Here is a 22,543-nt window from a genome sequence, read left to right as displayed (position 1 = left end):
GTTAAGGCAGTTACAAAATACGTACAGGTGCTCAAAGACTTGTTATTACCCAAGGGAAGAAACATAAAATTTATCTGAACAGATTTGCCTTGCTAAACTAACCCCCAGCCCCTAATCAGATAAATCAATGCAGAGACCAAGAATCCCTGGCATTCTTGTCTGTACAATGGATACCCCTCTTCGTCCTTTAACAGATGAAGACCTTGCCACTGAGGAAAGAGTAGATAACTTAACAGGTTCACTTGCCAAGCTAGAAGCACCAAAATAAACAAACAAACAAATAAATCTGAATTTAGCTTTTAGAGAAAGAATTTCCAGTTCATTTTGACAAAGTAAAAAACTGTTACAGCAGCCACTGGAGGGAGGACTTGATATTAGAATGAGGATGAAACAAGCACATAGTATTTTATGCATTGTTTGTGTGAACACAGCATTTTGTTCAATCCCTCACTGATATTTGTCTAGATGACAAATAGAAGAAGTTAGATGAGAGGGTTGGATTTCCTTTCTTTGACAGACAGGTATCAAATCAACTATAGTCTGATGGTGCAGAAATGAACAGTGGGAAAATTATAAAGCTCTCTGAATTGTTGCTTACAGGCAAATGCAGGAATTGCAGTTTATTCTAGGCATCGGTTTCAAGCCCCAGTGATCTTCGAACAGCATGCATTGACCACTCCACGAAATTCACAAATACCATCATCAAGTTTCTTGTAATAAATACAGATTATTTTAAATGTGTTGTTTCGCACAATTGCTTAGATGATTCTTTTACAAACATATTTTTGTGACTGGTTTTTTGCATTAGCTACAGCAAGCATAATTCCTAAAAAACAAGTTACTATTTCACCCGAAGAAATATTTACAGTAAATAAGTTTATTGCCAAGCAAATGTATATTTACTTGTATGTATCTTCCTTTCCTGTGCAAACTTAAGTATTCTGTCACCAAATATCTTACACATATTCTGTGCCTCTTCAACTCAATGCCCAGCAATACTTAAAATAATTTGACAGCAGAAATATTCTGTTTTCATGGTTTCACATGAGACAACAAGGCTGCATTTTCATCATACGCCTATTAATGGAACTCCAGAACTGGTGGATTCACAAACAAATATTAATTAAATTTAACCCCCGCCAGCAACACAAACACAAAAAACCCACCCCAAACCAACCAAACCCAACAGACTTAACGGAATGTATGTACATATTTCATGTTCTTGTCTATAAAGTGGTACTGGAAGTTTGGACCACCAAGCTTGTGATTATATAATAGTGCTACTCTTCAAACCAAGACACTGTGTCATATATTCTGACTTTTAAGTAAATGCACTCATACACAGATTTCTACAGACTTCAGTTATTCTTTGTTGCGTAAATGCAGCTAGAAATGTGGCCAAAAATGTAGTATATGATTTTGTTCTACATTAGCAATGCCTGAAATTAAGTCAATGCTACAAATGTTCCAAATAAGGGCTATAAATAATTGTTGTGCTAACCCACAAGTACAACTTAAGAAGAAAACATGCAAGTATTTTCAAACAGCACAAGTCCATCAAGTTTATCTTGATGTAATCTGAACAGGAGTTTCCAGAATGCTTCTTTGTATTGCACCACTTTATTAGAATACAGTTGAATTAGAGTCTTATTCTTTGTAAACCAACATCCCAAGCAAGCTAGGGACAAGTATGGGTTAGATTTGTGAAATGTGGCTGATGACTGAGTAATACCCAGTTTTTCTTCAAAGAGAAAGCTTGGTGACAGTTTGGTTCTAGTCCCTTCTCTGTATTGGCTCAACATAGCAAAAAATACATACTTTAATCCTAGTAGTATTTTCTGTCTAATTAGATTTTACCTATTCCTGCTTTTAGGGCACTACAGATGACATCAGTAACAACTGTGTCAATTAAGGCTGTACTTCACTTTTCTTCACTTATAAGACCCTATTTTCAACACCTTGTAGGTTTGCCAAACGTTACCTCTGAAAGCCAATTATTTCCAATCTGCTTTAGACTAAATGCTTTTGAAAAAGTTCAGCTAAAATGTCTACCTCCTGTACAAAAAGAAGGTTCAGAGACACTATCTTCTGCTCAGTTCTGCTGATGTTAATGAGCAGCTACACCATCTCCATGTTGCAGAGATCAGAAATTTAGCCAGAAGATCAGCTTAGCAGTGTGTGCTTCTTGCCATTACCCTTAAAGCCTACCCGGATCTGCTCAAGTTAAAATTGCTTTTTCCACACATTTAATATAGACTTCTTAAGACTTATCACAATTTCCAGAAAATTTACCTATTTGCCTAGAGCACGCTCCATACAGCTGCAAAAAGCCAGAGGGAAGATGCACAGGAGGGGAGTAATAAATGCTAGAAGAGCAGTATCTTTAACCACTAGAATACAAAGAAACTGGCAAGGATCCCAAAATCCCTGAATCTCAGTACATCTTTGCATTCTACCAAATGGTGGTGGAACTTGCTGATAAAGTACATGACTGCAGCTGACACTAAAGGTTATTTGCACAGCAGCTACCTTCCAGTGTTATTTACCCTGTAAGCTCAAAAAGCAGAGGACTACGAGCTATATGCATTAGCGTCCCAACCATGTCAGCAACTTGGTTGTTTACACAAGGCAGAGTCAACATGATTCCACACACTGAAATTTTAATTATTTCAGTTTAACTTTCTTGAAATGCTGGAAATGACCTTCATAAACATATACATGTAAACACGATCAAATAAACAAAATAATACAAAAAGACGCAGCACAACCTCAACACAGCCCCTGGGAGGTTTACAACATGACGGTCTTATCAGCAAAACACGAGGTCCAAAATGATCATCAAGAGTAGTAGCAACAGCTTTGAATACAGATACTGGTTTTGTCTGGGGTGGTTATTTTTCTCTACAGTAGCTGGTATGGGGCTATGTTTTGGATTTGTGATGAAAACAGTGTTGGTAACACAGGGATGTTTTAGGGCAGCACTATACCAGCTACTAAGTAGAAAATTAACTCTATCCCAGCCAAAACCAGGACATTACCGCTGAGCAGTGCTTGCACAGAGCCAAGGGCTGTTCTGCTTCTCACCCCACCCCACCAGCGAGCAGGCTGGGGGGGCACAAGGAGTTGGGAGGGGACACAGCCGGGACAGCTGACCCCAACTGGCCCAAGGGATATTCCAGACCATATGTCGACATGCTCAGCATATAAAACTGGGGAAAGAAGGAAGAGGGGGGATATCTGGAGCTATGGTGTTTGTCTTCCCAAGTCACCATTATGTGTGATGGACCACAGTTTCCTGGAAATGGCTAAATACCTGCAGTTCCCTATTTTGCTTTGCTTGCCCACATGGCTTTTGCCTTCGCTATTAAACTGCTTTGTCTCATCCCATTAGTTCTCTCACTTTTACCCTTTTGATTCTCTCCCCCATCCCACTGCAGGGAGAGTGAGCAAGTGGCTGGGGGGGGCTTGGCTGCCTACAGGGGTTAAACCACAAGAATACATAATACAATACTCTCTTAAATATGCTGAATATCAATAATTAAGGGTACAGAGAACCATACTTCGTTGAGGCAGATGGACAGTTATCTAACAAGTCAGGCAAGCAACTCTGGGGACAGAAAAAGTGATCCTGCAGTGAAGGCAGGAGAACGCTGCCTGGGAGAACTGTGTTCACAGGAGGAATTTGCAGGTGTTCTTTCGGATCACTCAACTCCTCAAACCCAAGATGTTCTCAGATAACCTCTTTTTGTATATTTCCCATTTTCTGGGCATTCAGCCTGAATGATTTCCTTCAACACACAGAACTGTGGACCATTGGATTCCTGTTTTAAGAAGAACTTTGAAGAACCTGCCCTAGCTTTCCCAATCTCAGTACCCAAGATGAGTGTGCACTGATGAGCAGGACATTAATTTCAAGATCCCTTTCACCACCACCTTCCTCTAAAAGACCAGTAAGAATCCTCCACAAACAGCAGATGCTAGGGAAAATTCAAGGAATTAATGTTTATGAAGAACTAACAACCTGCAATTGAAGCCTCAGAAAAAGCCCATGTAACATGTAATAATGCTATATTCAGTGGAAGATTTGTATTGTGTTGTTCCACTAGTGCATGGGGCTACATCTCAGCTGACGAGGACAAAAAGAAATGTTGAAGCAATAAAATTATTTGGAAAACAGTTGTGTGAAATGCTTTTTAATTACAGAATCAATTTTCTTGTCAGTGCACATCACAACGATAAGTCACAAGGGACTTGGCACATTACTTCATAATATACCTGAAATTGCCCCGTGATAGTTTATAGAAACACTGTTTTGGATGAGATTTTAAGATGATTGTACTAGACTGTTGGTTTTAACAGGATTCTGGCTTGAAAGATGGGGTGGAGAAGACTGACTCTCAATAGCCTCATCTCTGTACATACTAAGCAGTTACAGGACAAAGCCAGAATTTTTAATCTTTTTTTAATGTCATCGTCTCTCAAGCAATCCCATGGGTCAGCTGGGAGAGAAAAAGGCCTCTGAACACAGAAAAACTCGAAGACTATTAAAAGAGCCTTCTCTTAGGAGAGACACCAAAGTAATTTGCAGGACAGCCACAGAAGAAGAGAGAAAGAGAGAGAGAGACTGGAAAACTCTAGGGAAATGATTTCTGCTTAGGCTACCATCAAAAGCTGCTAAAAAACCCCAGACATATGCATATGTGTCTAGTACTTTAAAACCACTTTTTTTTCTCTCCCCCTTCACTCTTAAGTAATAGTGTGACTTTCAGCAGGGCTGTCTGCCATTAACTGAAGACTCCTGAGAAGAAGACAGACAAATCAGCTGGAAATGCAGTGAATCCAGGTCTGTAGCTCAGATCCTCGTACACAGCGAGGTATTTCTAATTCTACTCCAGACTCCGTGGTGAGGAGGTGGACAAAAAGAGACTCGGGAAAGGTGAGGGGTGCACCCAGCTTTCTGCTTCCTCCAACACCTTCCAGAATGTGCACATGCAAAGAATAAGTATCACCAGCCCACTTGACTACTCTGCATCTAACGCAGATACTCTGATGACAGAAATATGCAAAATGGATGCTACATGGAACCAAATCACGTATATCTGAAATGAGCATGCAGGGCTACTGAAGAGATCAGTTTATCATCAAGATACCTTATTTCACAATGAGACTGAAATACCCCAAATTCCCATAGTGTACGTACCTCCTCTTTGCAGCAGCATCTGCCTCAAGAAATCTGCCTTACAGCTCTGCCCACAGCTTTTCCTGCTGTAGGACACCTGTTTCTTCAATTTTATCATTTCTCCCAGCTTTACTAATATAGTATCTCAGAAGCCTTTGCTCTGCCCTCTACCTGAGACATGCTATTTGGCCAGCTGAACCAAGAAGTACTGCCTCATTTCAGCTATCTGGCAGGCAAAGCAAATAGCCCTGTGAAACACATGCAGTCCACAGATTTGCTTCTGCTGGATTGTCATAAAGCAGCACTACATTATTATATAAATATATATACAAACAATGTGAATAATATAAACACATTATACTTTTAGCTCAATATTTAAATTAACCTGATCTTAAAATTCTGACTGCATCACGCTTCTATTTTGAATTTTTTCGCATCAGATGATCTTCTTTTACTTTCTACTACAAAACAATAAAAAGAACAAAAGATAAAAAAGCAAGGCGAGTATATTTTATTTTCCTTACTGGGTCAGCTTTAAAAATTGAAAATCTAGTACTTCCATTAATTGCCTAAGTCAGTAACTGTAATCAGACTTCTTTAGACAGCTCTGCTACTGACTAATCCACAACCCTGCTACCTCTCAGCTCTAACCATGGCATCATAGAGCAGTCTAGGTCAGAAAAGATCTCTGGAAATGATCTGGTCTCCCACCTTCTGTTGGGCCTTGATTCATTAGGCCTTACAGGTCCTTACATCAGGGAAGCTGGGGTGCTGCTAAGATGAGCCCTCAATACTTCCAGTTAGGGAGATTCCACCATCCCTTTGAGGAACTCACTCCAATGTTTAATATTTATAACAGGTTTTCTTTTTCTTACACCCAGATGAAATTTCTCCTCTCACCATGCATCCTTGTGAACAGAAAACAACTTCTCCTCCACAACTACCTTCTAGGTATTGGATGACTGATGAAATCTCTCCAAGCCTTCTCTCCTCTACAAACTTAAACCTTTCTCCAAAGACTGAGTTCTCTAACATGCTAATCATCCTTCTAACACACTAATCATCCTGGCGGCCACCTGCAAGCCCTTCTCCAATTTTTCAACGTCTTTCCTGAAATCAGGGGACAAACCAGACACAGCACCCTAGGTACGCTCCTACCAATACAACAGAGGACTGAGTTTGCCTTCATTGCCACAAGCACACAGTGCTGGCATTATTCAGCTTACCATCCCACAGCACCTCCAGCTCCTTTTTAGCAGAGCTACATCCCTGCTAGTCATACCCCAGCCTGCACTGCTGTTGGGGAATCATACCTTTGCCAGTGCACAACTTTACACGCATCTTTGTTAAACCTTCGGCAATTCCTGCTGCCCTAGCCTTCCACCCTGCACGACGGATGACGGATTACTGCTGTGCTCGCATACAGATTATAATTATGACAATGAATCTCGCAGTTTCATTTGCACCTGTGATTTGAACTCCAGAAGAAAAAACGGGGGAACAACTGTTCTCTTTTTATTGTGGATCCTTTTGCCATACATACTGAGAGCTTTTACTTGCCATGCTATTAAGCAAAGTTACCCAAACACAGTCCTTGAAAAAACTAAATTCTACCTGTTACATGAACCATTTCAATGAGGTCGAACAGATGTATCAAATTGTTTGGTTTAGCCTCAAGCCTAAACACTCTGTCCTAGTAGTAACCACTCCAAGACAAGGGCTAAAGAAAAGTCACCAATCGTTCTAAACCAACCTTTTAAATTCTTTGTCTATTTTGTGGAAAACATTGCATTTCCTACCAGTTTGAATGAATCCCTACTAAGGAGGAGAACCGTCTTAAATTTTGTAGGTGCAGAATGCATGATAGAGCAGAGTTCAGCCAGGTACTGCCAAACTCAAAGGTGCAGATAGAAGCAGCAGATGAGTAGGAAGAGAGACTGGAGATGCAACTTAGTCTGACAAAAAAGCATCCCCACAAATTCATGATTTTTGCTTGGAAGATTCCGTTTCAGGCTAGACAGGCCCACAAAATCAAATCAGAATTACTTCCTGTTAAACAGAGGCCTTTTATTTCCTCCAGCTACCAATCTCTGAGACCAGTAACTTGTTTTTAACCACAGCAGTTCTTCCAGAGAGACATCCACGCCCAAACTCAAGTTATTAAGAGCTAAAAAGTTCATCACTTGCTGAGATAGTCTGAAAGGCTAGTCACTGTCTTTTGTACTTTATTTCCAGTTTGAATTACTCCAGCTTCAGGCTTCAGTCACTAGTTATTACTATGCCTTTGTATGTTCAGTTTTGTCTCTATTTTTCCCTTACTTGATTAGATGCTACAGTCAAGTCCTATCTCTTCTTTCTGGTAAACTGAACAAGCTTAGCAGAGTCTCTTTGTACAAAATTTTGATTCTAACTCAAACTAATTTTTTCCAGTTTCTCCATCCCCTTTCATTTTTTAAATCCCAACTGACAGCATTATGCAAGCCAAACTCCACAGGACACACACTGCTAGAGTGGCAGCTTCTCAGAAAGTGCCCCACTTTTCCCGATTTCCTTGTTTCAGTTCTGAAGACCTGACCTCCTTTTTTAATTTAGTCTTTTAGACTGTAGACCTAACTTGCCAAATAACTGGATAATACCACATAAATTTTTTACTATTTATCATTTTACCAATCTTGGGTTTAAAACAGATGTTACTAGTAATGATTCAACATTATATCCCAAGATCACTCGTAAGCAGTATTTATGGAAGTCTACCACTCCTAAAAACTGTTACTTAAAACTTTTTTGGAAAGACATTAAGTGCCTTGTGACGTGGCTATTCTACTGATACTAAACAGCCTTGAGGTTTGAACGAGATTTACCTTAAAGTACTCCCTTCACAAAATCTTAAATCTATTATACAGAAGCAGTAACTGTAATCAAGCAAACTCATTATCTGAACAAATAGAGTTTATTCTGTCATTTAATTATTTATTAATAGAATTTTCTATTAGGATCCCCTTATTTTACCCAAGTTGTGACAGTCAGGTAAACAATATTACTGTTTGGATAGAACCACTCTCTTCTACCACGTACTGACACACCATCAGCACTTTTCTCATCTTCTAGGATTTCCTTATTATTCCAGATATTATTTTAAAATGAGTAACAAAGGACTTCCCTTAAAACCTCTTTTATCATTCTTTGGGTTAACATTAATAAATAATCACTCTCAGAAAAGACAATGACTAACTGTTAAGTCACAGGAAGTAGCGGACTCTTCATAACTCTTTCAGACTGCGATTAGATGCCTTTTTAGAAGGAATGCTGCTGTTAAACACAACTTATTGATTTGAATAGTGTGGTAGCTGAAAAATGTAACAGCTACAACAGAGTTTATCGATAAAAGAACAGTAATTACAGGACAAGGGTAAACAATCCATTATGTTATTCTACCTTCATGTCACCTTATGATCACATGGATAATGTCTAACCCTAAAAAGTCATGTAAACAAAATACATGCATACTAAGGTCTGTCCATGTTAAAGTTCTTATTTTTATGTCAACCTCTATAGCAGCTGATCATATTCCCTCCCAAGACTACACGAAAATTAACACAAGAAAAAGCAGAGATACATTATGCTGTGTGTCACATGGAAAAAATACAAACCAGCATCAGCCTCACTGAGTGTAACAAGAGACTCCTAAAAAGCACATTATAGGTAATACAAACATTTTCTCACATAACTGACGATTTTCAGTAAAACCTGCACTGAAATAGCACCACCTTTAAAGTATCCTTACATAAACAAGAATTCTTTTTTTGTAATTAAATGAAAGCTGTACCGAGCATTATAAGGTCACACTAGCAGTATAAACACAGGACAAAATGAATCTGCAAAGAAAAATACCACATCAACTACCAAGAACAATTACAGCACAGTAAAAAAGATGTTTCAAGAGTCCACATGATAACATAGCAAACCCTCCAATCCTTTATGTTTTTAACCTACTCCCAAATGAAAGCAGAAGAAACATTTCAGTTACAACAGCTTAAAGATGTAACATAGTCCGAAGAAGCAAAACCCGTTTGTCCTAAATTCCTTGTGCTGGAGAAGGAGGGAAAAAGGAAGAGAAAGAAAATCTTAGAGAAACCAAAACTTCTGGACTCTCCATGCTTTGTTACTAAATTCTACTGTAAGCCATCAAAAAGGATGCAGAAAAAACCAAGAAAATGAGGGGGGAAAAGCAGATGGGAAGTAATTAAAAAAAACCCAAACAAACCTTGTAATAAAAGATCAGCAATGCTAGACAAAATACACGCTTTCTTGACATAAATGAAGTTTAGCAGACTTGGTACAAATCTGGAAGGTGACACAAAAAATCTGATAAAGATTAAAAAAAAATATGGGGAGAGGGACAGGGGACAGAGCATTGTCCTCAGAGACATTCAAAACTAAAAGCACCTAAAACCTCAAACAGCATGAACTCCACATCGAAAATTACTTGAAATTAGGACTCAAATGCTTTAAAACCATGCCCAGTATAGCAAAGATATATTGTTTTTATACTCCCACTAAAATGTGTTAACTAGCCAGATGTTTAACTACCATGAGAATCAAGTATAGGCTTCAAACTAAATGGAAAGCAACTACCAAATAAGTCTATACCTAAAAATTACTCAACTTCAAACTATTTCTCAGTCTTGCAAGAGTCAGCTGAAGCAAATTTCTCCATTCCAATGGATACACCTTTTGAGTTACTGTCTCTGACTTCACAAAACATAATGAATATTATTTCAGGCTACTATAGTCTGGAAAGGGAAAAATCCACAATTTAGAAGAAAGCAGGAAATCTTTTCTGGACTATATATCTAATGTTGCTCAAAAGTTTAAAATGAGAGCTGAAGAAACAAATTAGTGAAGAAGATCCTGGCAACAACATCCTGGGCTGCTTTAGGAAAAGCACTGCCTGAAGGTTGAGGGACATGATCCTTCTCCTCTACTCCGCACTGCTGAGACGTGTCTGGAGTGCTGTGTCCAGTTCCAGACTCCCCAGTATGACAGACTCATTCTACTGGCAACCATTCTTCTAAGTGCATTAAAACACCTTCAAGCTGGATAAAATCACCCGGCAAATGAATAAAACCTTAAAAAGTGTCCATATCATGTTTCCACAGATGATAGTATACACTTACTATGTGTGTCTTCCTTACCCAACGACACTATTAAAACATTGTCAAGTCTACAACTATCAGGAAATAGCGAAATTAAGGTTGCCTGCACAAACTTAGCTCAGCACCCATGCACTAAACTCAGTCTTATACAAAAAACAACGTGGAGAAAGTAAAAATACTCTCCTACTTAAGTTAGTGTCATCTACATCTAAGTTTCTGTCCAGTGGGGTCTTGGCTAAATTCTTTTAAAAAAATACCCATGATGAATACTCCACAACCTCCCTAAAGATAAGTTCATGTTGTTAGCCAAGTTCATGCCTGAACCTCATCTTGTGCCCAATGGACATCCAAACTGTCAGACCTCCTGCCTTTTTCCCTGCTTCCCCCAACTGCAGTTGACAGCCTGGAGGAATGGAAGGCAAGGGAAAACCTCACTCACCAAAGCTGAAGTTCTCCTCTCCATGCAAGGTGGGTGGTAGTGTACACTCTCCAGCAATTACAGAGAAACCACATTCGCCAGTATTACTGACAACTAAACTACTCTGTTTGACATAGTATGAGTATTTTGGCTGTAAATAGAAATTGTTCCAATGTCAAACTACCCTTTTTAGGAGAATATTTTTTCCTAACTTTTGCCACAGCCCTTTAGTTCCTGACACTTAGGAAGTTTATGCCCTTTCTCTTTGTAGTATCCCTTCCCATACCTGGAGACTGCTTTCATGTCTGTCTTAGTCTCCTCTAGTCTGAGCAAACTATTCTTTCTGCCTTTCCACACTGCATTTTTTTTCCTAAACTTCACATTTGCCCTTTTAAATGGCATTACTTCTTTTATGCTGTTTCTCCAATTTTTCTAAGCCATTTGAAATTCTGAATTTATTCTTCACAGAACTTGAATCCTCTCCCAGTCTCGTACTCGCTGCAAAATCAATAAACGTACTCTCTACACCATCATCATCCAAGTCATTAACAAAACAAAGGTGTGGTGGGCTGACCCCAGCTGGACACCAGGTGCCCACCAAGCCACTCTATCACTCCCCGCCTCAGCTGGACAGGGGAGAGAAAATATAACCAAAGGCTCATGGGTTGAGATAAGGACAGGGAGAGATCACTCACCAATTACCGTCATGGGCAAAACAGACTTGACTTAGGGAAAATTAACTTAATTTATTGCCAATCAAACCAGAATAAGGTAATGAGAAATAAACCCAAATCTTAAAACACCTTCCCCCCACCCCTCCCTCCTTCCCAGCTCAACTCCACTCCCAATATTCTCCACCTCCTCCCCACAGCAGCACAGGGGGATGGGGAATGGGGGTTGGGGTCAGTTCCTCACACGTTGTCTCTGCTGCTCCTTCCTCCTCAGGGGGAGGACTCCTCGCTCTTCCCCTGCTCCAGCACGGGGTCCCTCCTATGGGAGACAGTCCTTCACAAACTGCTCCATCGTGGGTCCCTCCCAAGGGCTGCAGTCCTTCAGGCACAGACTGCTCCAGCGTGGGTCCCCTGCAGGGCCACAGGTCCTGCCCAGGACCCTGCTCCAGTGCGGGCTTCCCACGGGGTCACAGCCTCCTTCGGGCACCCACCTGCTGCGGCATGGGGTCCTCCCCGGGCTGCAGGTGGATATCTGCTCCACCGTGGACCTTCCTGGGCTGCAGGGGGACAGCCCGCCTCACCATGGTCTTCCCCACGGGCTGCAGGGGAATCTCTGCTCTGGCACCTGGAGCATCTCCTCCCCCTTCTTCTTCACTGACCTGGGGGTGTGCAGGGTTGTTTCTCTTACATGTTCTCACTTGTCTCTCTGCAGTTTCTGTGCCCCAGCAACTTTTTTCCCTTCTTAAATATGCTACCACAGAGGCGCTACCACCATCGCTGATGGGCTCGGCCTTGGCCAGTGGCGGGTCTGTCTTGGAGCCGGCTGGCATTGGCTTTATCAGACATGGGGGAAGCTTCTAGCAGCTTCCAACAGAAGCCAGCCCTGTAGCCCTGCCGCTACCAAAACCTTGCCACACAAACCCAATACAGAAGGCATAATCACATTTGCTTTTTTTCACTGCACTTCTGCCTTTGTCAATGCGTAGAATGAAGGTGCTTAACTGATAAGGAGCTCTTCAGTTTTTTGTCTGACCTTCCTCTCTTGAGCTTTAAGTATGACCCTAATGCTTCTCTCATCCTCAATTCCTCCTCCTCCCCCATATTTAAGTGCCTCTCAATCATCCTCTCCTATTTCTCTCACAAGCTCCCAGTCCCACTTGGCTTCATTCCACCCCAAGAGCTCCTAGTGCCATTCCACTCCCTCCCCAAGCTGTCCTCATTCGTCCTTTCCAGTGCTTTCACAGAGACACTGCCAACTCAACTCCTCATTCCAAATTTCCCCTCACCCACTCTACTCCACTCCCCTGGTTTCATTCACCCTGCCATTACAGAACGAGCATGGGAATAACACAGCTATTGAGTGTTTTCTTTGGACCAAACTTCCCGTTGTCCACTTTCACTGGTCAACCTCGCCACAGTCCCATGGTGGAACAAATATGCTCGGTTGTTCTGCGGCACTGGTAGACAAGTCCAAACAACAGAAAGGGCACAACATGTCTTGTAAAGGTAGAATCACTGGAGATTTTTACATACGACAACTTAAGTTGACAACTGACACAAAAGTAGACCTTGCCAAGTATCATGTTTCTTATCCAAAACAGAGGCACTGCACCACAGCATCATGCATACTGGAAGGGACCTTTGGAGGTCAACTTGTCCAACCTCCTAAAAAAGCAGGTCTTACCCGAACAGGGTGCTGAGGCACTTGTCCAGTCAAGTTCTGAACATGTGCAACACTGGTGATTCCACAACTTCTCTGGGCCCCATTCCCATGTTTGGCCAGCCTCACATTACTTTTTTTTTTTTTCAGGTGGCAGATGTTGGGATTTACCAGCATTTCCCATAAAGTAAAACATTAAAATTTATTCATCTGCTATCCTATACTGCTACAGAACAGCAGATAAATGCAGATAGAACAGGCAAACAAAGAAAAAATACTGTGTTATGTACACCATCCTCCTTTTGTGGAAAGCTGGATAGTTTAACACTACCACATGTATAAAGCTTTCTTATATTCCTGTTAGGAGTACTCCCTAAAGATTGTAATTTGCAGGAATTTTCTAAACAATATTCTTTTAAATGTTTCCTCTGACCTCCCTGGGTAGGCAACATCTGATCTTCTCAAAGGAGCAGGTTACTAGCTTTGAAAAATTCAATTTCTGTCTGATACAAACCAGGTATTAGTTATCTCTCTCATCCCAAGAAAATGCAGGTATAGGTTGGTATCATTAAGGAACTAGATTTCCCATCTCAGCATATTTCCATTCCTCCCCTCCTCCCTCGACCAACTACCTCACATAGCCAAGATTTCAAACTTCTGGTTATTTTGGTGTGGTCCTCTCACAATTGCTCCTTAGGGATTTATCCTAATTTTTATGACTACTTATATATTCACCAGAAGGAAAGACAAGGAGAGTAGAACTAACAGAGCAAAGAATGAAAAGACAAAATTTTTTAAAAAAATGTTTAATTGCCCACAGAATGATGTTGGGAAGATAATGAACAAGAACTTAAAGCACTCCTGCAGGAACGTACCTTCAACCTATCTGATATTAGTGAAGTTGGTGGGATGACTCACATGAATGTAATGCTAGAAATCAAGAGCTATAACCTATTTAGAAGGAGCAACAATGGAGAACAAATGGCACTGTGTGCCAAAAATGTCATTGTCTGTTTCTGAGTCACTGACAATAGAAAATCATGTCTTAAGAAATAAAGTACAAGTCAGGATACTAGCTGGCATTTGCTACAGATATGAAATCTCACATAGCATGGTAGTTAAGCATCTATTGCATCTGGTTGGAAATAAAAGTTTCATTATCACAAGTGGACATAACACTGAGATAACCTGGAGCTTTCATGCTGCCATTATCAGAACATGCTTGAAATTTCTAAAAATTGAGGACAATTTCTTATGCTGAGAAATGTTAAATCCAACCCAAGGGAAAGCTGTATTCGACTTCATCCGGACAGATAACAAGTACCCCACTGTGTCATAGAGAACAAATACAGAACAAAGACTGCTCCTGCCCCCAGGTCTTAGAATCAAAGGACGTATTCCCAAACACATCTTTGCAAAACGACTTAAGTGGTCCCACCCCCTACCCACACTACCCCCTCTCAGCTGTGCTGACAGAACTGTTTGTAGCAATGCATAGCGAACCGGTTCAGAAAATCACATCCGAGTTAAACCAGAGCAAGGACCTAATCTGAGTTAAAACTATCTTTCTCCCCCACCCCATTTTTTTTTTTTTAAAGGCTATACTTTTAAATTACCAGTTCTCAGATTTGGTTCATTACCTGGTACAACTGAGGTGACAGAACAAGGCAGGAACATACAGCTGCTACCTGAAAACTTTTTAGCCTGATTTGCCTACATGGGCAAGAAAGAAATACAGACAAAGCAAAGAAGGACTCAGAAAGTGATCACTGTGATAGCCAGTACTTTATTCTTCTGAACTTCAAACTCTGCTATTCCAAAATACAAACATTTAAAATAAAGTATCCAGAAACCTCCACTGATTTTTTACTTAATGACTACCACGTATCAAAGGTAAGTTTGCATTTATAATAGTTTTGTTGATTTTGATGGCTCTGCTTGCTCAGAAATATTTCTCCTTGGCTTGGAGGTAAGCAGCTATGTTAACACAGCCTTGCAGCTTGGGAGTTATCAACATACAGATACACAATTCCCAGTCGTTCAGATTTTACTTCACAAGATTTAATCGTATGCTTCAGTGGGAAGATACTCTTTCACTACACAGACTATTATTCTTCTGTATCTCTTCATGAGAGATACAGATTGTGTGCATGAGCATATCTATTTATCCCTCATTTCACTGTATTTCCACAATGCCTTTATGTAATGGCTCTTTCACTACCAAGTCTTCCTGTTAACATATTTCTCCCTTGAAAACACTTCCAGGTTTGTTTTTCACTGTGGTGCCTGTTTTTATTTAAATCTAGTCCACTTACTCAACATCTTGTTTCTTGGGATGGGTTTATAACACACAGGTTCTGCAAGAGGAATTACAGGATCATATGTTAGAAAATAAGCTGCATGTTTTCAAGGTATACTCTAGTACTTAGGACAAGAAGGAAGAAAGCAAAGAAAGAATATGGTTTAGCATCTTCTTCAGGTAAACAAGGAGACCAAGATTTGCATGTATTATACACTAATGGTGCTATGCATAAATATGACATTCACTCAAATTTGCACTCTGAGGCTTTGTGAAGCCCGGCTTGCAGAACTGTAAAAGAAACTATCACCACGATGTTATCTGTTGGGCTTGGTCTTTAACCCAACATTCGGGACAACCTGCAGTGCACCTGGCACACTGACAACACGATCAATCAGAATCGCCTTGTCCATCTTTTCAGACAAGCAGTTATTACTCTAAAAACCAAGACAGTTTTCCTTCAAGCACAGAGGTTTACAATGGCTGCAAAGTACAACTGAGCTACTAACTCTCAGCATGTAGCAGAAATAAAACAAGAATGAGGTCCACTATGCCTGTTCCTAAGCCAAAATATACTTCAGTTAAGGGATGACGAGAAACAGGAGAACCCATTTTTCCTGTGTCCCACCAGGAGCTTTCGTCACGCACGGTGCATAAAGCTGACACGGTGAAGAAAGCTCAGTAGGCCAGCAGAGTATGTACACTGCAGCTGAAATATCCAGAGAATTCAAAACAAATATCTTAAAGGATTTAATTGCAAATGGAAAATGGCAACTTTATGAAGCTTATAATTCAGACAAATCCAGACTAGCTGTCTTGGGAAATAGTTCACAATTTCTAAAGCTATCTTCCTATTAAATTTCATATGTCTTATCTACATCTTGGAGATGCCTAGGGGTACTTAAGAGTAATCAAGAATATTTTCAATACAGTCAAAAACATTTTTCAGTATGTCCCTCTCAAAAAAAATAAGTACTTAGCTTAAACTTTGACTTCAAATTGGCAGCGAACAGGAAAACTTCCTTACTGACAACTGATAATAAATTACAAAAACAAAAAAGCAGAAACTTGAACAACGTAATACGATGGGCCTGACTTTAAATGCACAAGCATCAAGAAACATAAACGCATTTAGTATCACTGGTGCTTCAGGTATGGACCTGCTTCTAGTCAACACTGGAACTGGCTAATTTGCAGTCCAATTGACAACATGTACAGCTAATTCATAAACATCCTCTCTCTTTCTACATATGCGATAAAGAATATTTTATTTCATTTGCCTGCCTGAGGAAAAACCCTATTTGCTGACAGAAGAGTTTCCTAAATTTACCACCATACTCAATATATTGATTCAGCTAATACTACAGTTGCTAAGACAATACTTATTTCAGGTAAGTACTTGTTGTGGTTTAACCCCAGCCAGCAACTAAACACCATGCAGCCACTCACTCACTTCCCTCCCTACCCACTGGGATGGGGGGAAAGAATTGAGGAGAAAAAAAAAAAAAAAAGGTAAAACTCGTGGGTTGACATAAGAACAGTTTAACAGAGCAGAAAGGAAGAAAATAATAATGATAAAAATAACAATAATAAAATTACAATAATAATAATAAACAAATTAGAATATACAAAACAAGTGATGCACAATGCAATTGCTCACCACTTGCCGACCAATGCCCAGTTAGTTCCTGAGCAGCAATCCACACGCCCGGCCAACTTCCCCTGATTTATATACTGGGCATGACGTATGTTTTGGGTTTGTGTGGCGGAGTTTTGGTAGCAGGGGAGGGGGCTACAGGGCTGGCTCCTGTGAGAAGCTGCTAGAAGCTTCCCCAGCTCCAAGTCGGACCTGCCTCTGGCCAAGGCTGAGCCCATCAGCAACAGTGGTAGCACCTCTGGGAGAAGGTATTTAAGAAGGGAAAATGTGCAGTGGGGGAGGAGACTGGAATGTGAGAGGAACCCCTGTGCGGATACTGAGGTCAGTGAAGGAGGAAGGGAAGGAGGAGCGGTGGAGGAGGGGATGCCCCTGCAGCCCGTGGTGAGATGGCAGGCTGTCCCCCCCCCAGCCCGTGGAGGGGAGCGGGGGAGCAGATGCCCACCTGCAGCCTGGGAAGAGAGGAGCCCACGCTGGAGCAGGGGGATGCCCCCCAGGATGGCCAGGACTCCATGGGAAAGCCCATGCTGGAGCAGGCTGTGACTGAAGGACTGCAGCCCGTGGAAAGGACCCACGCTGGAGCAGGTCGTGGAGGACTGTCTCCCATGGGAGAGACCCCACACTGGAGCAGGGGACGAGTCAGGAGTCCTCCCCCTGAGGAGGAAGGAGCGGCAGAGACAACGTGTGATGAACTGACCCCAACCTGCATTCCCCGTCCCCCTGCACTGCTGGGGTGGAGGAGGTGGAGAAAATCTGGAGTGGGGTTGAGCCGGGAAGGAGGGAGGGGTGGGGGGAAGGGGCTTTAAGATTTGGTTTTATTTCCCATTATCCTTGTTTTGATTGGACTGGTAGTAAATTACATTGATTATTTTTGTTTTTTCCCTAAGTTGAGTCTATTTTTTGCCCATGACCATAATTGGCGAGTGATCCCTCCCTGTCCTTGTCTTGACCCATGCGCTTTTCTTTATAACTTCTCCTCCTCATCCCACTGGGGGCAGGGAGGAGCGAGGGAATGAGCAGCTTCGTGGTGCTTTGTTGCTGGCTGGTCTTAAACCATGACAACATCACACGGTATGGAATACCCCTTTGGCCAGTTTGGGTCAGGTGCCCTGGCTGTGTCCCCTCCCAACTTCTTGTGCCCCTCCAGCCTTCCTGCTGGCTGGGCATGAGAGGCTGAAAAATCCTTGACTTGGTCTAAACACTACTTAGCAACAACTGAAAATGTCAGTGCATTATCAACATTATTCTCATCCTAAACCCAAACCAATCCATTACTCCGGCTACTAGAAAAAAAATTAACTCTATCCCAGCCGAAACCAGGACAGTACTAAAAAACAATACTTCCAAGACTTAAATGTCTATATAGCAGGCTTAGCACAGACTGGTCCCCTTCAATTTCTGCTGGGCGATAGGAAGCTGGAAGAATACAGAAACTACAGAACTGTAAAGCAGAAACACGTGATTAGCCTGATAAACTCTACACAGTTCATCTTTCCTTTTCGGATACCTGCTCAACAGAATACAAACTGCAGTACCAGAGAGGTTCCATCAAGCTGGAAGTCGATACACACCAGCAGAGTGTAACAGGAAAAATAGCAGTTACATGAGGACTGCACTAGTCCACAGAGTGGGACACCATCCTCACCAGCAGTATCACTAATAATTAACTCACAGGATCAGACTGCTCAAGAAACTGGTTAGAGGGGCTTTCACCACAGTCAGTTCAAGTACACGGTGACCCAGGCTGTGGATCTGTGATCTGCTGAAGCCCATACAATACAACACTTCCAGCCCTACTCCTTGTTCCAGCGTCTCCACTCCCAGCCACAGTCCCACATCCTTTCTCATGATGGCATCTGTGCTAGTGAGCAAGCTGATGCAATGAGAAAGGAGCATTTTATATCTCTAGCTCTGTATCAGCTGGATCGGCTTCCTTACCTGGCTCCCTATGCAGCCAGCTGATCTCTCATACAGCCAGGAGGCATGGGGCAGAAAGAGGATAGGAGAGCTGCCCCTTCCAGCAGTGGGGATGTAATGTGAACAGGCTGTGAAACTGCACCCTGGGCACTCTGTTAACAGAGTGAGTCTGTAGCTGGAGGGAAACGACTTGCGGGTCTCAGCCTAATTCCTAGAAGCGCTCAGCCATAAACCAAAAATCACTACCAAACCTGGCACTACTAAGTATCTGACGGTGAGCTGAGCAAGGATCATACAAAATTGAATGCTGTATCTTTTCACCTTCCAATAAGACTCACATTACAAAGAACAGTGTAAGGAATACTGTGAGTAGTTAAACATTAAGTTCTCGGAGTCCTCACTCCAGAGTCTTCCTCTCAAAAATAAAAGCGTGTATATATACATAACGCACATTCTAACCGCAGCACTTAAAACACGGAAAAACATCCATGAAAAAAACCCATTTTAAGCCCATTAAATTGTACATCAGGAATTCCACTCAGTGCAGATCTGTGAAACTGATCTACAGGCGAAGTAGATATATGTATGACCACATTCACAAAGAGAAAAAGAAGTCTTTTCTAAGGCAGAAAAAAAAAAATTCATAGGGCAGCATTAAATTTCATAAGCAGATGTTTTCATGCCTGCTGTTAACCAATTTGTTTCAGTAAGCGAGTGGAAAAAAATAAAAAAAGATACCATTCATTCTTTGTATGTATGCTTTACTTCAAAGAATTCCAGGAATCTATTGTAAATCTAAAAAACTCCTCAGTCACCACAGCACATTGTTCCCCAAAGGAACAGTGGGTCAAATTCAAAGTACCAGCAATAGAGTCGCATTCAGAACTTTTTCTATAGAGCCGGTAATGGACAAAACGTCCAAAGTCAGCGCTGAGTCTTCAGGGGAAAGAAAAAAAATAAGGTTGTGAACTTAAAAGAAGAGAGACCAACAGATAAATCCCCACTGCGTAATTATAAGAAGCTCTCCCAAACATTAGCTAACTAGTACATAAAAGGCAATTCCGTAAAAACCATGGTCAAGTCAACTAGCAGATTAACATATGGTCATAATTTGCTACAATCACTGAAAAAGCAATCTGAAGAAAACAGACAAAATCCAGGCACTGGTGAGAAAACTCCAATAATTAAAGGTATTTCGGTAAGGTAGACAGCCCTCTGAGCGTGCACTATGCTTCTGAAATGATGATGCCCTTGTCCGCCCCCAGCTGCTCAGTACTGTTGGCCTGCTGGAAGTTTTCATCTCATTCCTACGCCTACCAGCACCTGCTAACCTATTTCAGACAAAAGGAGTCAGGTCAGCTTAAACACTATAAATATTACCTCTGTCTTAACCCACCATGTTTTGACTGAGGCAGGCTGGCGAGTGCCCAGACTAACACCAAGGGTGGCACATCAGACCTCCAGCAGACAGGCAGGCAGGCAGTAAGTAACGGCAGTGACTTCGGCAACAGATACAGCCATCGCCTGCGGCTTCTGTCTAGGGCTACCCTGTGAAGACCAGTACTGTTGTGAGCAAAGAATGATTTTTTTTTTTTTGAAAGAAAGCAAAATGATATCTGAAACACTCAGAACACCAGATCTGCTCAATTCCAAACCCAGAGGAGCATATAAAGACATGCTTCCTGTATTTTACAGTGTTATCACTCTGCGATAGCCTCTAAGCTGTTGAGTGTCTTCAATTGCTAAGATTTTAGATTCCCACACACAAGAGCATTTTTACCTTTTCCTACATAATCACCGAATACCTAATTTTAACATCCCACAGGCATTCTCTAACCAATATGCTATCATCAGGCAGCTTTACCATGGGTAGCATAACACATTGCCACCCTCTTTCACCCACAGCCTCATTAACGATTCCAAGAAAATATTAGCGATTACTAGAAGAACCCCACCTTTTTGCTAGTGGTACTAGTGGTATTTATGTTTCTTTGAAGGCAAATGCTGTCACCACTCTACTCTTTACCATGTCACCAAATCGCTGTGCAGTTAAGACCAAAGATAGCCAGTTAGCTTTGTAACTGCTTTCGATTTTGTAATGCCTCTTTTGCCAATGACGGTACGTCCTGACCAAGGCCTGTTCCCTGCTTATTCGAACTTACTACCTTAGCCAAAAACTTCATGCAGAAATGGCGTAAAGTGGATGCTACATTTTGTGAAGGCTTGTTAAGCTGGCTTACATGAGACCGAGCAGCTTGGCTCACGTACCGCCACAGTTAAAAGTTAACTATGTGGAAGGAAAGCGGTACAATCTCAATCTGAAAGCTTCAGTATTTAGCTTTGAAAGAAAAAAGAAGCCAGTATTTCTTTAAAAAGCAAAGTGCGTGGTTTTTTTGAAAGGAAGTATAGGTATGCAACACCTGATGTTATAAACTAATGACTTTTGAGTTATCTCACTGCCAAACCAAAACCAAGCAACAGTAATAGTTTAAAAGGGAAAACTGTCGCCCTACATTGACGTCTGGATAACTCAGAAACGACAAATATTTCACACGGCTTTCTAAGCCGCCAGACCAACCACGAGAAACTTCACTCCAAAAAGAAGGTTTCAGTCACATACAACTAGGAAAGCAAAACTGCGACTGAAAATTACCACTCGGGCCCAGCTGTGTTATTAAGTCAGGCAAACTGTGCTCACGGAGTAACTTTTCGCCATTCCCGACCGTACATAAAGTTCGCATTCGGTAACAGGGGAAAACTGACAAGCCTTGCTTTGCAAAACCGGCTGACAGCACCAAAAAGCTGCAACAGTGGCTGTGAGCGTGCATTTGGGGGGAAAAAAAACCCCAAACCAACTCCCTCTAAATCATTCAGAAAACTCGAAAGGATTCTTGTTCCCCCCCCCCCGCCCTTTCTGGCCCCCTTTGCCGCTCTCGGTACCGAAAGCGGTTCACAAGGTGCAAACACGTGGAGCAGTTCCGGCGGAGCGCGGTGACCGGCGGGGCCTGGAGCCGGGGCGGGGGGAGGCCGGTCCCAGGGAGACGGTGACGCCGTGGCCGCGTCCCCCCCGCCCCGTCCCCCTCCATTAACCCGGGTTTTGCCAGGACAGCCGGCACCAACCTACTTTTAAACCCGCCTCCCGCCCTGCGGAGCACCGGCAGGAGGGCGGGCGTGCGCGGAGAGCCCACCGCCCCCCTCTTCTTTCCAGCCCCGGCCGCCGCTTCACGGCCTGCCGCCGCCAACACGCGAGGCCCGCCGGCCCGGCTGAGGCGGGGACGACGGGGGGAGGCTGACCACCGCCGCCCTCACCCGCTCGGGCCACGGCGCTGAAAGGCCGGCCGCTCTCCCTTCCCGCCTCGGGGGCCCGCCGCCCACTACTTCCCCAGACCCCTCGTTCCCGGGCCGGGAGCCTGGGCCTGGGCCTGGGCCTGGGCCGCAGCACGTACCTGGCGCCCGTCGCCGGCGGGGCGGGGCGGGCGCGGCTCCGTCACCGGGGAACGCGCGGCCGCTGCGGCTCCGGCTGCCGCGCGCGCGGCGCCGCCCGCCTGCCCCCCGCCGCCCTACCCCTACCGGCTGCCACTTCCGGGGT

At 42.6% G+C, this 22,543-nt stretch overlaps 1 protein-coding gene across 12 annotated transcripts in view; it reads right to left on the bottom strand.

The window, feature by feature from the left end:
- The window catches only part of FAM172A (family with sequence similarity 172 member A), a 271,889-nt gene extending 249,346 nt beyond the window's left edge, over nt 1-22,543 (bottom strand). For 7 of the 12 annotated variants that reach the window (XR_008233477.1, XM_052776893.1, XM_052776894.1 and 4 more), the window contains exon 1: nt 20,351-20,502. Coding sequence is in view for 7 of the 12 variants with exons in the window: in XM_052776893.1 (XP_052632853.1) it covers nt 20,351-20,353 (3 nt within the window). In the remaining 5 variants the exon portion in view is untranslated. Of the gene's footprint in view, nt 1-14,724; nt 14,815-20,350; nt 20,503-22,400; nt 22,500-22,524 lie in introns of those variants that run through there. The other 5 variants (XM_052776902.1, XM_052776899.1, XM_052776898.1 and 2 more) reach the window with 5 other exon arrangements.

This window comes from Harpia harpyja, chromosome Z (assembly GCF_026419915.1).
Source record: "Harpia harpyja isolate bHarHar1 chromosome Z, bHarHar1 primary haplotype, whole genome shotgun sequence".
Lineage (NCBI taxonomy): Eukaryota > Metazoa > Chordata > Aves > Accipitriformes > Accipitridae > Harpia > Harpia harpyja.
Note: the sequence above shows the minus strand (reverse complement) of the source record. Positions and strands in the feature narration are given on the sequence as shown.